This window comes from Sylvia atricapilla, chromosome 2 (assembly GCF_009819655.1).
Source record: "Sylvia atricapilla isolate bSylAtr1 chromosome 2, bSylAtr1.pri, whole genome shotgun sequence".
NCBI lineage: Eukaryota > Metazoa > Chordata > Aves > Passeriformes > Sylviidae > Sylvia > Sylvia atricapilla.
The window spans coordinates 8,878,025-8,894,925 of record NC_089141.1 but is presented as its reverse complement, the minus strand read 5'-3'; the positions used below and the strand labels follow the sequence as shown (position 1 = coordinate 8,894,925).

General features: G+C 56.1%; 2 protein-coding genes and 1 long non-coding RNA gene across 3 annotated transcripts; all 3 read right to left on the bottom strand.

The window, feature by feature from the left end:
- Positions 1 to 6,917: 6,917 nt before the first annotated feature.
- On the bottom strand, positions 6,918 to 9,225 carry KCNE3 (potassium voltage-gated channel subfamily E regulatory subunit 3). Its single transcript, XM_066340771.1, is given in 3 exon segments — positions 6,918 to 7,742; positions 8,762 to 8,940; positions 8,943 to 9,225. Coding segments are annotated over 3 exon segments (708 nt in total). The 5' UTR covers positions 9,148 to 9,225; the 3' UTR covers positions 6,918 to 7,418.
- Positions 9,226 to 9,717: 492 nt separating this feature from the next.
- LIPT2 (lipoyl(octanoyl) transferase 2) lies at positions 9,718 to 11,405 on the bottom strand. Its single transcript, XM_066340764.1, has 2 exons — positions 10,937 to 11,405; positions 9,718 to 10,365 (listed from the first exon to the last, which is right to left on the bottom strand). Exons 1-2 carry the CDS (start codon positions 11,403 to 11,405, stop codon positions 10,133 to 10,135), a joined length of 702 nt encoding a protein of 233 aa, XP_066196861.1. The 3' UTR covers positions 9,718 to 10,132.
- Positions 9,718 to 13,074, bottom strand: LOC136375326 (uncharacterized). Its single transcript, XR_010746064.1, has 2 exons — positions 12,756 to 13,074; positions 9,718 to 9,931 (listed from the first exon to the last, which is right to left on the bottom strand). It is a non-coding gene; the product is annotated as an uncharacterized lncRNA (long non-coding RNA).
- Between the last annotated feature and the right edge of the window lie 3,827 nt (positions 13,075 to 16,901).

The following is a 16,901-nucleotide window of genomic DNA, read 5'->3' as shown; positions in this document are numbered from 1 at the left end:
ATGGCAGCCAGCGAGAAACTACAACTCCCAGCAGCCACCGCGGCGCGCCGTCGCCTCAGGGAGCGGGGCACGGCCGAGGGGCCGAGGGGCCAAGGGTTCGAGTCCCACCTCCTCCGCGATTGAAAAACAATGTCCCGTGTGTCCCCTACTTCCCACTCACGGGCACAGTCCGCGGGATGGGTTCGAGGGAAAGGCACAACTCTCCGCAGTTCTGCCCGTCGGGCTGCCCACAGCAGCATATGGTCCCTGCGAGAGGGTAATGGATACAGCGCTGCCCTGGGGGATGAGCTGCTTGCTTAGAAGCGTTTCCAGATGGCAATTCCAAAGCCATTAGGAGGAGAATCATAACCCTCTCCTGGCTTCATCAACTCTAATTGGATTGCCTGACCCTGAGCAGCAGGCTCCGAGTGAACACACCCTGCTGAGCATCCATCATCCTGCTGAGCATCCTCATCCAACAGAACATCCCACCTCACAGAGCACCCTCACCCTACAGAGCATCCCAATCCCATACAGCATCCCAATCCCACGGAGCATCCCCACCCCACGTCCTCGCAGAGGTTGCCATAGTGACAGCAGGCACTGCAGAGGGATAGAATCATGGAATCACAGATGGTTTTGGTTGAAAAAGACCTTAAAGTTTATTTCATTCCCAGCCCCTGCCATGGGAAGGGACACCTTCCACTATCCCAGGCTGCAGGGAAGATGGGCAGAGGCTGTGGAAGTGCTACACAGGAGGTGTTGGGGGGCACCCAACAGGACACCAAAGTGTCACAAACTGTATGTTGAGAGGGGAATCATAAGAAAGTTTGGCTCACACACAAACAAACCCTCCGGTCCAGAGGTCTGGCTGGGTGTGGGGAGATAAACCTTTTCGTTGGCCTATTACAGTGAAATACTGATTGAAGTCAACAGAAGATAAAGAAAAGGAGGAAGTATGTCACCAGAGGTGAGGGCGCTCCTAAGTCCTCTTCTATCCCTGTTCATGGTACAGAGAAGAAGACCCTGGACACTGACAAAGTAAGGAAATGGGATGTAATCATTCCTTCTTGTACATCTGGCAGCATCTGCAGCAGCACTGATGCCATTCTGAGCCCAGAAGTCTGATGAGAACCACGTCCCTGGCACATTTCTCCAGAGCTCAGTGCTTTGCATGCTTTTGCTACTCTTATCTCTTACTTTGTGTTTTGTTTTCAAGGAGAGAAGGCCAGAGCCCAGGATAACAGGAGCTCCAGCCCATAAAACCTTGGGTTTCCCCCAAAACCAGATGGAAGATAGAATTATCCTTCTCTCTGTTGTCAGCACTCCTCCGTGATTATTCTCCTGGAGAACAAAATAGTCTCACGAGAATAAAAGTTATTTCCTTACAGGAATAGCTGCAGCACAGAGCGTTTGATACTTCCCAACATCTCACCAGTGCACCTCACATTGGGAAGTGATGATTAGTTCCCAACACTTTCCCTGTGAGAAGGCTTTGGATAACTAGCTCCAAGGCACCTCGTGGCAGATGCCAGGCAGCCTGAGCAGCACTAGAGCAGGGCAATCATGGAAAAAGATAATGGTGATACAGCTTAGATGGCACTGATGGAGATTGCCTGTGTTGGCCTGGAGAAAACACTGACCTCATAGGAGATGACAACTAAGTCCAGTATATTTGAGGAATTAATCAGCCTCCAGAAGAATTTTTAAAGCTGATTATCTTGCTCCAGGAAAGCTAAAGCCAGTCCCATCTGCTGGCATGACTGGAGTGTGTGGATGTCCAGCAGAGCAGGGCTCTCCCCGGCACTCTGGGGGGATTGTAGGGCCTCCCCACGCTCTCTGCCTGCCAGCACAAACACTTCTTTTCATCTGCTGCTAGCAACAACATTTCCAGTCCTCACAGTCAGGGAAAAAAAAGCCAGAACACGGGCAATTAATCTGTGAGTGAAGGAAAGCCAAGGTTTCCATGTTTTCGCCCTCATGCATCGTTTCGCCTGATTGAGGCGCAGCACGCCCAAAGCAAAGTGAGCAGCAGCAAACAGCCCAGGGACCAAAAGCCAGGGAGAGGCCAGGCTGCCAGCCAAGGACAGGAGCCAGGCTGGGAGAAGAAGGGCTGCCAGGCTGCTGGCAGCCGCCAGCTCGTGTGCTGGGAGCTGCCAGGGCCAGCAGGGACCGTGGCAGGGCTCAGTGGGAGGGAATGGCTTTTCCCGAGCCAAAGGGAGCATGAGCACCCACACGGGGCTGTGGCACTGTGCAGACATTGCCCCTGCAGCCAGGGAAAGCCCTGCTCTCTGCCTGCCAGGAGGAAACCCAGAGAGCACATTTGGGACCAGATTCATTCCAGTCCCAGGTGGGACGCCTCCCACCATCCCAGGTTGCTCAGAGCCCCATCCAGCCTGGCCTTGAACACTTCCAGGGATCCAGGGGCAGCTTCTCTGGACAAAGAATTTCCTTCTAATCTCTAATCTAAGTCAATTCTTTGTCAGTTTGAGACAGACTTGTCCTGGAACGCCGGGCCCTTGTAAAAAAATCTCTCTGTCTTTCTTATAGGTTCCCTTCAGGTACTAGGAGGCTGCAATTAGGTCACCCTGGAGCTTCTCTAGTCTGGGCTAAACAACCTCAATTCCCTCAGGCTTCCCTCCCAGCAGAGGGGCTCCATCCCTCTGATCATCCTGGTGCCTCCTCTGGATCACTTCAGCAGCTCCAGGTCCTACTGGAGCTACTGGCCCCAGGGCTGGGGCAGTTCTGCAGATGAGGTCTCACCCGAGCTCAGGGGCAGGATGCCCCCTGCCCTGCTGTCCACGCTGGGGGATCAGCCCACAAGAAGGGCTAAGGCACACATCAGAATCAAAAATATCTGTCCCATTCCATTAGCATCCTCAGGGATCTGGTTCCGCAGCCCAAATCCTCGTGCACAACAAATGGGATCAGCGCCATGATCTCACAGCTGCCGGGAGCCTGGGGAGGAACCCAGCAGGAGCAGTGTTTCCATGGCAATTTGCAGTTTATTCCACACCGTGTACAAGCAGCCTGGAGCTCCCCTGACATTCCAGGTTGCTTTTCCACTCTCAGTTTCTGCGGAGAGCCGGGGCTGTGTGGGATGACCCCAGCATGTTCCTGCAGCTGGTGGCTGAACCTCTCAGCACTGTGCACACCCTGGCTCTGGGGCACAATTTTTGGTTTATTATTTATGTCTCCTGAACACCCTGTTTGTTCTCCTGGGCTTCTTGGGCTACCTGGTTATGACACAGCAACTCCCATCTTTCCCTTCCCTCCCAGAGCCGTGGATTGTCAGGAAGGCAGTGCAGTGCTCCAGGCAGGCAGCGAGGACATCCCTGCCGAGCTGTCACCGCAGGGCAGGGGCACAGGTGTCTTTTTGGGCTGGAATCCCGGGTTCTGAGCAGATCTGGGGTCACAGCAGGAGAAGGGCTTTGTCCTGAAGGAGCACAGGTGCTCTGCAGGCAGAGCATGGACACAGAGCACAGGCTGGCAGGTGGGAAGGATGCAACAGGGACTACTGGCATTAGGAAATGGCTTTGGAAGTTCTGCACTGCCCCTGGCTTAATGCCTCATGATGTCAGCTTAGGGAAGGCCTGATCCCACACCCTCTGGCACTGGCAGCACACTCCTTAGCTTCCTCAGGAGCATAACACTCTAAATATGCTTTAAAAGCAGTTTGTAATGTGCAGCTCAGAGCCACTAGAAAAAACTCTGCTGTAGTCCCAAAGGGAGGGCAGGAGCAGCTCCCTTCACCATTCCTGGTTTCCTAAAATTTTTGGATTCCCAAAACCAACTTTCCCCATCGTGACCCCTCTGTCCCTCAGGCTGCACAGAAAGCAGCATTGGCGATGTGAGCCTGGCTCAGCACTCCTGAGGGGAGAGCAGCCCTTTTCTGGCCAACGCCCACTCCCCGCAGAATGCAGCACTCCCACAGCACTGACAGCTCTCTTGGAGCAGCAGCTCCCCTGGAACACAGCTTCCCATTGCTCAGTCAGGCTGTGCCACCCATTCCAAACCAGTATGACCCGAGGCAGCCCGTGCTGGCAGCTCAGCATTCACTGATACAGTCGCTCTCTCACCCTGAGCCGCTATCATTTCACCTCATGCATTCCTTATCGAAATGCCCAGCATCAAAGCAGTCCCAGGAACAGGCTCCTGTGATTCCAGCTGCTCCAACAATCCAACCATTGATCCACCAAGCCAAGGTCAGCCCCGACTTCCCACACATTTTGATATCCTTTTCCAAGTACCAGACACTGTCTCACCCGTGATCTATTGCTGTGTGCCAACAAAAAAAAAAGTATTAAATAAATTAGCCTCCCAGGAGCTTTTTTTTTTTTTTTTTTTTTTTTTTTTTTTTTTTTTCCTAGCTGCATTGCTTAAAACCCAAATGTAATCAGCTACAATTTGCTCAGTTGGATTTAGGGACTCAGCCAAGACCGGCACACTCCCAGTGCTCTTCTCTCTGTGTTCTGAGACCATCTCCTTGCTGTTAAAAGCTTTGTGAGCATGACCCAGGAATTGTCTGCTCCTAGGGCTGCAGTCCAGGGAGTGAGCCCTGAACCCATCAGCTCCCAGGAAGAATCTCTGAGCTCTGGGATAAGCAACTAAATAGTTGCAAAATGCTTCCCCTGGTTCCTGAAATAAACCCTTTTCAAGAGGCTCCCAAATCCAACCTTCCCTCATATATCCCTATTTCTGTATGCCTCAGAGCAGCCCAGCACAATCCACCCAGACCATGGATCCCATGGGGACACCAGCCAGGCTGGAGCTGTGGGTGCCATGGGGACACCCAAACAGCCCAGAGACACGGATCCCATGGACACCCAGCCAGGCTGGAGCTGTGGGTGCCATGGGGACACCCAAACAGCCCGGAGACACGGATCCCATGGACACCCAGCCAGGCTGGAGCTGGGGGAGCCATGGGGACAAGGACAGACAGACAGGAGCCAGAGGTCTCGTGGATACAAGTCCCTGCTCTCGCCCCAGAGGTGCCGGGGTTTCCCGAGCATGTGACACCGGGACCCTGAGGCAGCTGCCACAAGGTGGCACTGGCATCTTGTCACCCGGCTTGGTGGCATCCAACCGGCGACTCCAGAGTGGGGACACCCGGGGCGTCCCCCCAGCCCTGCCCTTCGCTGCAGAAGCTGTGTCTTGCAGGAGGGAATTTTCACCCTCAGAATCTTCTGGATTAGCAAGAGCAACATTTATTTTTTCCCAAATTTTTACGACATGCTATCCTTCAACAGGGCTCCCCCCACCTTGAGTCACAGCATCAGAAAAGATTCCAGAGTCACCAGATTCATCCCTCTCTCCCAAAAATGGGAAAAGCAAGAATTCCACATCACTGGGGGAATTTGGGAGTGCCATGCTCACCGTCCAGCCCCCATCCCATCACAGGGTCCCACATCCCGCCCTGGCCGCTCCATGGCTCATCCCACTGGAGGGGCTGGTGTTAGAGGAGGACAAACACTGGGGAGGTGGAGGAAAAAGGATCAGCACGGCGTGTGTCTCTGTCCCCACCTGGCCTGATTCCCCTGATTTATTTGCAGATAAAGGGTTTATTTCCCTTTCCCAGCACTGCAGGTGCAAGATAAACAGAGCAAAGCCTCTTGAGCTACTTCCCGCTCGGGCCAGGTGCCGGAGGACACCTGCGCCCCAGACAGCCCTGCCTGGCTCAGGAATCCCACTGGGATCAGCCCCAGAATGGGTTTCCCAGAACCCCCTGATGCAGGTTTTGTGCCCAAGCCAAGGGCATGGCAAATCAGGAATAGGTCGCTAAGCTGCTGCTGTCTCGGTGCCTCCGGTGCCAAGGTTTCCAGCCCTACCCCAAACATGCTCACATGCACTATTATTTTTTGGATTAGGGTTTGGCGTCACTGTTTGGGCTCAGGATTGGAACTCAGTTTAACCTTGGAATGCAGGCGGAAAGGCCCCTATGGGCCAGCTAATCTAGCTGCAATTAAAGACATTCATTATGCCGTTACCAACAGGTTAAGACATGTGAGACACTGGGTCACTGGCGCTGCCCCACAGCCTGTTTTAAAGGACAGGGACATTTACTGTCCTGGACACTGGCCACTCCACAGGCCAGGTCCAAACCCAGCCAGCTTAATAGCGGAGTCAAAGCCAAGGAGCCCAGCAGGACCCAAGAACATCCCCTTCCCGTCCACCCCTGCGCCCTCGCCCCATGGAAAACGCATTTGGGACCTGCGGTACAAAAGGCCAAAGCTACAGCTGACAGCAGGAAGGAAGCAGGAAAGACTCCGGCATCGCCATCCGGAACCTGGAGAGACCTTGGGAGATGCCTGGAGCCACACACCCCCAGCCAGGCTCGGGCCACGCTCGCAGCGTGCCCAAGACTCCAGCAGCAGTGCCCGCACAGCAATGGGGACAAAGCATCCTGCTGGGAATGTGGGGACAAAGCATCCTGCTGAGAATGTGGGGACAAAGCATCCTGCTGGAAATGTGGGGACAAAGCATCCTGCTGAGAATGTGGGGGCAAAGCATCCTGCTGGGAATGTGGGGACAAAGCATCCTGCTGAGAATGTGGGGACAAAGCAACCTGCTGGGAATGTGGGGACAAAGCATCCTGCTGAGAATGTGGGGACAAAGCATCCTGCTGGGAATGTGGGGACAAAGCATCCTGCTGAGAATGTGGGGACAAAGCATCCTGCTGGGAATGTGGGGACAAAGCATCCTGCTGAGAATGTGGGGGCAAAGCATCCTGCTGGGAATGTGGGGTCTCGCTCTGTCCTGGGGGATTTATGCCATTGTAGGGGCTGTGATGCCACCGAAGTGCTGTCCTGGAATCCACCTTGGCAGCACACAGGCAGCAGGTTTAGCCCTTTCAGCATCCCCTGGGCTCTGGCACAGAGTAGTGTCCCAGAGATTGCCCCAAACACCAACTTTGCTCAGAGGAGAAGCAAACACAAGTCTCTTGGAACCCACCACCTCCTTTAATTCTCTTGCCAGAAAAGCAGGGCCAGCCCAGCTCAAACATTACAGGGTTTCAGCACCAGAAAAACCCACGAACCACTGTCACAGCTGCTGGGAGCCCAGAGAGGTCAAGACTGGCTGATCTGAGTAGGGAAATGGGGAAATATTCTCCTTGAAGACTCCTGCCAGCCCCCGCAGGTCACGGTGGGAAAGGTGCTGCCCCTGCCATCCCCATGCCCACAGTGGAGCCGAGGTGGGTCAGCAGGACAAGGACCTGGTCACAGGTCACATTCTTCCAGCTCCTGCCAGAGCTGCTCATACCAGGACTGAGCTCTTCCATGGTGGGGATTCCCAGCAGCTTTGCGGGGTTCTCAGCAGCTTTAGGGGGTTCTCAGCAGCTTTGGGGCCAGCAGCACTGTACCATCATACAGCGAGTGGGATGTGCACAGCAAGGTGACCCCAAGCCTGGTGGCTCCCCAGGGACAAGGCGTGGGCCAGGCTCAGATCATGGAGACCCTGTTCTTGATGTAGACGTGGTAGGGGTCACTGCGCTTGTCCACCTTTCGGGAGCGGGTGTAGCCCAGGATGAGGCTGCCCACGGTGGCGGCGAAGAGCGTCATGACGAACAGGATGTACATGTAGGCGTTGTCATTGCGGCCGGCGTGGCTGGTCTGGCCGGCACGCGTGGCCCCCGCCGTGCTGGCCGGGGGGTCACCAGGGCAGGGGATGGCCCCGTGCAGGGTCTGGTTCAGGGCGTTCAGGATCGCCCGCAGGCTTTGGTGCCAAGTCTCCGTCCGGTTGTTCTCGTCCATGTCATCCACAGGCTGCAGGGAAGGACAGGGAGACTCAGAAGAGGCTGCCCTCACAGTGGAGGTGTTCCTGGGACCCAACAAAGACCCCAAACTGGTCCTTGAAGCATCTCCTCTGCCACAAAGCAGGGTAGTCAAACCTTTTGCATTCCCAGCAGCCTTCTCCCTAAATTTCAGTCCTTTCACAGAGGGGATAAAGCTCCCAGGGCTCTGGGGCAGCTGCCTGCCGCTCTCTCCTCCCCAGGGCTGGGGACAGTGTGGGGCACAGGTGTGCCAAGGGACCAGGAAGGCTGGCTTTGAAGTCTGGTTTTCCCAGGGATGTGTGGGGATGGTGGGCACATATCCTGCACCTCTGCAGGGTGCAGAGCTGGCACAGCCCCCCGCTAATCCCTATGAACCTGTCTTGAGGGGTTGCTGCCCTAAACAGCCCCAGGAATTTCCCTTTCCTTTGGGTGCCAGACCCCCTCTGACCTGCCATCCCTCCTTTGCTATGGTGCCCTTCTGTCAGCCCCCCTGAGCTCCCTTGTGCAACCTTCACAACTTGCAGGGGCCCTGGAGCAGACACAGCCAGGAAGGGACACTGGGACACAGTCCCCCACGCGTGCCATTCTTTGGGACACACCAGTCCCACAAACCACCATAGTCCCTCCAGGTATCCACCCTGTCCCTCACCAGCTCCCAAGCACCCCTTGACTGCTGCACCAGCAGCTCCACCCAGTGCAGAGGCAGCTGATCTCCCTCCCAAATGGGTCACCCTTAACTCAAGGGTGCACCTCCCAGGATGAGACCCCAACTATGAGGAGGAGGAGGAGGAGGAGGAAGGGGCTGAGCAGCCACAAACCCACGGGGATGAGGTCAGATCTGGCTGACTTCCTGACTTAAGAGAAGTAGGATGAATTTGGGAGGTTTAGGGCAAGATCTGGGTTTACCCACCCACAGATAGGGTACGACTTGGAGGGATCCACCTTAGAAGAGGGTGAAAGGACAGGGAGAGGAGTGGGGGACAGGGCGTGGGAAGGGCGGCTCGCACTCACCTCGTGTGCCCTCCCTGCCTGCGCTGCTGCCAGGCTGAGCCGGGACTGAGCATCGCTGCCGCCGGGGAGGGATGCCGGCCAGGCTGGGAGCGCCGCCAGCCTCCTCCCCTTCCCGGGGCAGAGCCACCTGCCACAGCCACCCAGCCCTGCCGCAGGTCACCAGCCTGTCCCCAGCCCCACGGCCCTGCCACAGCCCCTGGGCCCAGCCGGACACCGGGGGCTTTATAGAGCGGGGCTCCACGCCTCCCCCGGCACACACTGCCGGTCACGCTTTCCTGTCCCTCCTCGTCCGGCACCGCTGTCCCCGAGCCCTCACACTGGCACAGAGCCTGCCTGGGCATGTTCCTCCTGCTCACCATTCCTTCCTGGAGCTCAGACTGCTTCATGAAATGGGATTTCCTCCCCTTGCAGCCCCATTGGACACCCACGAGTGGCTCACAGGGAGCTGCCAGTGCTGTGCAGCAGCAGAGAAACCCCAAAGCTCATGGACCCAGAACAGCAGTGAGGGACTGTGAGTGGGGGTCAGGTCTTGCTCTGAGCAGGGTGTGGGTACTTCAGCCTCAGGCTGACTTCCCACCCCTGAAAAAAGCCATCCACTAAGTCACCTTATGATGCTGCAGCTGAGACAGCAATTTCAGAAGTGCTGACAGTAACACCTCCTCCAGCAGCAGTGAGAGCAGGTCTCCATCCCCCAGCCAGGATGCTGTGTGGGCCTACAGGATTTACAACAGCCGTGGCTTCTCTCCTTGTAAACCTCGACCCCTTTTCCTCCTCCTCCCGCATTTTCCCTCCATCCGCAGTGCTCCAACAGCCTTTTCACCAGCGTTTACAGCCATCTTCCACCCGCCCTGACACCAGGATCTCTGCCACATGAGGATTTCCCTGGGCTCAGGGTGAGAAGAAGGCTGTCATTGACAAAATCTTGGGGTAAATAAATGAGAAAAGGATCAGCAGTCCAAGTTCCCAGCAACTCTCTTTATATATAAAATCTTCCTCTTTTTACCCATCAGTAAGGGAAGGATGCTCGACTCACATGAAGTCATGTGAATTCATGAGCATTCACATAAGTCTTTAGTTTTTCTGGGGCAAAAAGCAGAAAAAAACCCTACAAAAGCACCTGTTTGGGTACCTCCCCAGCAAGTGACGTGGGGATGTGGTACCCATGGATGTCTCAGCCGAGGGATGGAGACTCACAGGGCTGGAGAGAACAGTCCCAATGGAGGTTTGGATGTTTGAGCAGCATTCTGAAACCCTGTGCCACTGTCCACTCACAGTCCACAGGCAAAGGCACAAGAACTTGTCTCATAACAGGGGCCGCCGGGGCTGCGCCACGGCTTTGCCGAAACACCTGACCAAGGCACCACAACAATCCTAATCCTCGGGGTCTTCTGAAGAGACCAAAGTGCAGTCAAACACCTCCTGGAAGGAGTCGAGGAAGGGCTCGAGGACATGGCTGACAGCAATGTGCTGGCCCAGCTCGTGGCTCAGCGAGGTGACCCCCTTCCCTTCCAGCCCGCAGGGGACGATGTGGTCGAACCAGGTGAGGTCGGTGCAGCAGTTCAGCGCCAGCCCATGCGAGGTGATGTAGTTCCCACAGTGCACACCTGCAGGGGCAAAGAGCACCCACCCGTCAGCACCATCACCAGGGTGAGCAGGGACTCAAAACTGTGCTGCCCTCTTCTCCTCCTGGACGCGAACTCCACCCCTGCATGCTCCCCTGTGCACACCCACCCTCCCCGGTGCCTACAGCTCCATGGCAGGTTCCCGCAGTGCTCTGACACTGCGCCCCGCCTGATGCACATGGAATCACAGATTGGGCTGGGAGGTATTCCATGGGCAGGGACACCTCCCACTATCCCGGGTTGCTCCAAGCCCCGTCCAACCTGCCCTCGAGCACTTTCAGGGATGGGGCAGCCACCGGCGTTCTGGCCAACCTGTGACAGGGCCTCCCCAACCTCACAGGGAAGAGTTTCTTCCCAATATCCCATCTAACCCTGCCCTCTGGCAGTGCCAAGCCGTTCTCCCTTGTCCCAAGTCCCTCTCCAGCGCCCCTGGAGCCCCTTTAGGCCCTGGGAGGGGCTCCGAGGTCTGCCTGGAGCCTTCCGTTCGGCACGTGGAACACCCCCAGCTCTCCCAGACACACACACACACGCTCCCGGAGCCGTCCGTGCTCACCGATGGCACAGAGTTTGCTGTCCCCCATCCAGACCCCGGTGAAGGGCGGCGGGAGCGCGCGGGCCGCGCCCAGCCCGAGGCGGCGGCAGAGCCGCAGCACCAGCGCCTCCAGCCCGGCCACGTAGGCGCGGAGCGGGAGGCGGCGGCGGCGCAGGTCGAGCACGGGGAAGGCGAGGAGCTGCCCGGGACCGTGGAAGGTGATGTGGCCTCCGCGCCGCGCCGCCACCAGCGCCGCGCCCCGCGCCCGCAGCGCCGCGGCCGCCGCCGCTCCCGGCGCTCCCCGCAGCCCCCAGGTGTACACGGGCCGCGCCGGCTCGCTCAGCACCACGCTCTCGGCCGGCAGCGGCCCCGGCAGCGCCGCCGGGCCCCGCGCCGCCCGCGCCGCCGCCACGCAGCGCTCCTGCACCCGCAGCGCCTCCGCGTACGGCACCGCGCCCAGCCGCAGCACCCGCACCGCCGGCCGCGACATGGCGGCAGCGCCGCCGGGACACCGCCGGGACACCGCCGGGAACACCGCCGGGGACACCGCCGGGGACACTGCCGGGAACACCGCCAGGGCCGCCGGGAGCCGCCGGGCGGGGCGAACGCAACGCAGCGAACCGGGCAGCACAGGGGCGGCGGGCAGGGGACAGGGACGGGGACACGGGCACAGGCTGGGGCACAGGGACAGGCAGCGGAGGTAGGGACACAGCCAAGCAGCGAGGACGGGGACAGGAGGCGGGGAAAGGGACAGAAGGCGGGGACGGGGAAAGGAGGCGGGGGTAGGAGCAAGAGGCGGGGATAGAAACGGGAGGAGAGTATAGGGACGGGCGGAGTGGACGGGCAGCGGAGGCCGGCTCCTGTGGCCATAGGGACAGGAGGAGCAGTAGGGACAGGGAGAAGCAGTGGGGATGGAGACGGGACACGGGGACAGGATGGAGGACAGGCATGCAGGGGCAGAGGATGTGGGACAAGGCACAGACATGGTGAAAGGGGAGAGGGAACAGCAGGACAGAGGATGGTGGACTGGGGTTGGAGAGTGGGGAGCAGGGCCTGGGGACATGGGACATGGCCCAAAAACGGGGATGGGGCCTGGGTGAGGATTTGAGACAGGGGATAGGAGATGGGGGACAGGGAACTAGTGCCCGGGGACAGGGGTTAGAGATAGGGGACAGGGGATAAGGCACAGGGAGGAGGTCGTGGGCCTGGGGGTGGCTGATAGGGCCAGGGCTGCAGGAGGGGCACAGGGACGAGACACGGGGCCCCTCTCACCATAGTGTGGGACATGGGGCACTAGGGTGGGGGACAGGGTGAGGAGGGGACAGTGCAGTGGTGCCGGGGGGGCAGGAATGGGCAAGGTGTGAGGGCAGGGAATGTGCACATGACATTCCAGTGCAGCTGGGCAATCACAGGCCTGCTCAAAGCAGGCTAAAATTAGGATTCTGGGGTAAAAACAGGACAGCTGTGGATGCTCCAGCCCTGGAAGTGTTCCAGGCCAGGTTGGATAAGGCCTTGAGCAACCTGCTCTGCTGGAAGGTGTGCCTGCCTATGGGAGGGGGTGGAACTGGATGAGCTTTAAGTTCCCTTACAACCCCTTAACTTTGTATGATTTTGTGCTGGCACCTCAAGGTTGTGAACTGTAAATAAAGTTCTTGTATTCTTGTATTGTATCTCGTATAATATTTATTTTTTTGTAAATATAGTTCTTGTATTGCTGAGGTGCTGGTGAGAGCTGCAGTTCATGACCCTGGGACTGTGAAAGAGAAAATGTTCCCACCTCAGCTTTTGATTCCAAAGGTAGAGAATGGAACAAATTTGGTCAAACCGCTAATGAGTCAACCGTTAAAACCTGAGCAAACTGTTCCCAGCCTGCAGCGCTTCCAGCTTATCGACCGGGTTAAGCATGTGAAAGTATGTCCTGATTTTATAGAGCAATCACGGTGTTACTGAACTCTTGCTTTTATCAGAAGCAGACCTTGCTGGTAATCTGCCCTTTGTCGCCACAGGTAATTTGGCCGTCAGCTGACAAGGTCAGCCTCTGTGTTATTGGCAAGGAAGGAAAGGTGCTTCCCTTCGTTAGGTCATTTTCTCAATGAAAAGGAGAAAAAAGAGGGGGAAAACCCACCATAAACCTCACCAGCAATCGAGCAGCACCCAGCCTGAGGATCCCACCTGATGTGGGATCATTGCCTAAACCAACTCCAGGAGAGCTGCTCCGGGTCTCTGCCTTGGCAGGAGAGACTCATATTTTGCACCAACAGCGTGTGTGCAGCGAGTTATTTCCTTTTTTTTATGATTAGGCCCCCACTTCTTGCCCGGAGATCAAAGCCAAGGGCTCTTCCTTTCTGGCTGGCGGCAGCTCTGCCTGCGTAGGACAAGGGGAGTTGTGTGTCACAGGGCTGGGACCCTCGTAAACAACACGGCAGAGCAGCGTGGTGGCGTCACTGCCCCAGCCACTGTGCACATCCTGCTTTTGAACCAGGGCGGAAATCTGTATGGAAGGGTGCCATGGATGGCTCGTGTTTTATCCTTCTGGCAGGGATGGGGTGTTTCTAAAGCAGGGTGGGCGTTTTTTTGTCTCCACGATGCAGTCGTCTGCTGTCCTGTTGTACCTTCTTCTCTGCGCCCCTCAAGGAATAGCAGCACCCCTGCAATCCTCACTAATTTGTTGGAGTGCAAAGCCTGATTTTTTTCTGTAAAGAGAGCCTCCCTCGGTAAACTTTAGGGCTAAATGCAAGTCAGGGCTTAATAGCAGGAAGAGGAGGGGACGACAGAGGTGGTGGCTGTGAAACAGGTGCCTGGCAAGAGGCACTGTCACAGCTCACAGAGAGCTACAGACAGAGGCAAAGGGCAACATCTTGGCTTCAGTGAAGGTCGGGACAAAATTCCTGTTGAGTTTGGCAAGGCTGGCATGTCACAGAGAGGTGACAGAGCTGTGATGGCATCAGGGGCAGAGCTGAGAGTGGAGTGCCCAGCTCAGGCTGCCTCTGGCACCCCCAAGCACAGCAGCCCGCTCCCCACACTTCCTTTCAGCAAAATCCCTCTTTTTTTCCCCAAGGAAATTGTACTCAAGGGCCATTTGCATGGACCAATGACATGAATTATTTGGAAGGTGTAGGAGTTCGATGTGTGGCCAGGAACCACACAGACTCAGGAGAAGCAGCCTATCCAGAAGGAGCATCCCTGACCATGTTTCTGGGATCATGGCTGCCTTCCTCCCTTCTCCCACCGGGCTGGCAGGAGTGCAGAGATCACCTCTGGCTGGTCATCCCTGATGATGTCCAGGTGGGTCTCCAAGGCCTCAGCTGATGGAGAGGCCTCCTGGCTTGGTGCAGGACGTGGTGCTGGAAAGCCTTAAGCTGTGGTTTTATTTTAACTTGATCCAATGACACCAGGTTCCCATGTGGTACCTTGGAAGCATCAACCAACCTCCCTACATGGAACACCAGCATCATTCAAATCCTACAAGTACCAGCCACCTTCTTGGGAAGGACAAAGATTTTATTCCAGAACACACCTTTCCCCACGAATATTGGGAGGGAATGGCTCGGGCTGAGATCCCCAGTTCATTTGGGCAGGATCTCGGTGCATGTGTCCCACAGGCAGAACTGCTCTGCCCGCACCCCGATCTGTTCATGGACTCAAAGAAGCATGTTCCCAAGGCTGTGCCAAAGGGGAAGAAAAACAAGGAAACGCATGTGTCAGGCTGTGCCACGGGCTGTGCCCCATGGGTGCATTAAGGAAGTACTTAAGGAAGCTCCTTGCTGGCCTCAGCAGATGGGTCAGAGCTGGTGTTTCTGTGCTGATTGCACTTCTCTGGGCAGTCATCATTTTTTGGCCCGTCTTGGAGCCAACAAGGCAGGCTCCATGCTCCTCTGAGCTTCCTGTGCCACTGGGAGCTGATGTTCCCACTTGCAAAACTCAGATGTGTTGTTTGTCCTTCATCAACACTACTGAAGATGCTTCCATCTCCAGGTTGTCCCTGGCCAGATCCCCTGCCAGGGGTCACCCTGCCATCTGGACAAACCAGCACGACTTCAGACCAGCCAGAAGCACTGCTGCTGAGTTAAACACCCTTCACAGCACTGCCTTTTAGAAAGATGCCCCAGAGGAGCTCAGGGGCATCCCTCAGGAGAGGGATGGCAGTATTTCGGGAACACCAGAGAAATGTCCAAGTGGCCCCAGCCCTGGGACCAGCAGCACAAGGACCTGGAGCTGCTGGAGAGAGTCCAGAGGAGACCCCGGAGCTGCTGCAGGGCTGGAGCCCCTCTGCTCTGGGGACAGGCTGGGAGAGCTGGGGGTGCTCACCTGGAGAGGAGAAGGCTCCAGGGAGAGCTCAGAGCCCCTGCCAGGGCCTAAAGGGGCTCCAAAGGACCCAAATGCTTTGGTACAAATCACACCCAGCCTCAAACAGTGCCAGGATTACAAATCTCCAGGGCACTTCCACACAGCCTGAGGAGGTGAGGGCAGAGCTTGCTCAGAGGGTTGTTCTGCAGCTCCAACACAAAGGAGCCAGCCCTGCTTGCCGGTGTGTCCTTCAGAAACTTGGCTCTTTTGAAGTAGCTGCACCTTGTTGACTCTGTCTTTCACACCTCAGAGGAGCTGGCGCTGAAATTTCAGAGTTGGCACAATAGAGGAAGAAAGAGAATGAAGCAAGCCCACATTAAGAGAGCTCAGAATATTTCACCAAGGAGATCAGGAGCAACCTGGTCTAGTGGAAGGTGTCCCTGCCCCTGGCAGGGGAGTGGAACCAGATGGTCTTTAAGGTCCCTTCCAACCCAAACCCTTCTGTGATTTTAATAACTTCTCCTTATGTCCAGTCTGAACCTCTCTTGTTTCAATTGATGCCCACATAGCTCCCTCAGAGAACAAAGCAGGTGTGAGTGAGACCAGATCCAGATCCCACGGCACTTTAATACGGAGGAAAGAAATCCTCAGCTAGAGAATTCTTACCTCTCACACTCACTCGTACCCTTAAGCCACCCTGCAGTACCAACACACACTGTGCCCTGAGGGTGAAAAGTGTAATTTTACAGTTACCAGGCACCTTAGCCCAGGTCAGGAAATCATCCAGAAAGCTCAAAGCAGGAAACTTAAAGAAGAAAAAACAAAAGACAAAAAGAGACTTAAAACAACAAAAAGGTGAGTAACGTACTTAAGACCTACACACTCCTTCTGTAAACCAGACAGAAATGCCAAGCCAGGAATGTCACAGCACAAGAGTAGCTACAATGAAATCAAGAAAAAGAGACAACAAGAGTGTGAGAGAAAGCACCTGGGACACAGGAGGAAAAGGATGTGGATAATTTTGTTACCAGCAAAACAAAACCGATGCCAGCTGAGTAATGAATGCCATTGTGAGCCCTAGAGTAACACTCCAACACAGGGCCACTGTGAGTTTATTTTAACACTTATTAAATGTGTCCAATTTCCCTCCCTGACCTTTGCCAGGTAAAAAACTCTTGTGTTCAAGTGAGGATCTGCATCTGCTTGGAGATCCCATGGAGTGAGAGACTTTGCTCAGGGCAAGGGACAGTCTTGATGAACCTGGTGGCTACCCGGGGTGGCATCACCACTGCCCTCCCCAGCCAGAGCTTCTTCCTTCTGTGCCTGTTGGAGCAAGAGCCCAGCTGCTCTTGATCATGCAACCCTGCTCAACCAAAGCCCAGACATGTGCTGGTAAATGGATATTTTTCAGCTTGCTCAGCTCCTTCTGGCACCTCTTTTTAGAGGTGCTGGTGCAGACTGAGCAGGGGGCATGAAGGGGAGTGGGACTGTCTCTGCTCCTAAGGAACAAGTGACAGGACAAGAGGAAATGGCCTGAAGTTATGCCAGAGGAAGTTTAGGTTGATATTAGGGACAATTCCTTCGTGGAAAGGGCGGTCCAGGTGAGAGCCCGTCCCTGGAAGGATTTAAAGCCATGTGGATGTGGCACTTGGGGACAAGAGTTAGCGCTGGAGGAACGATTCCCCTCGATGATCTTGAA

Excerpts from the sequence above, each read along its gene's own strand:
- LIPT2 (XM_066340764.1), bottom strand. The coding sequence starts at position 11,405 with ATGTCGCGGCCGGCGGTGCGGGTGCTGCGGCTGGGCGCGGTGCCGTAC. Across the intron at positions 10,366-10,936 it reads CAGCAAACTCTGTGCCATCG|GTGTGCACTGTGGGAACTAC; the intron begins GTGAGCACGGAC and ends TTGCCCCTGCAG.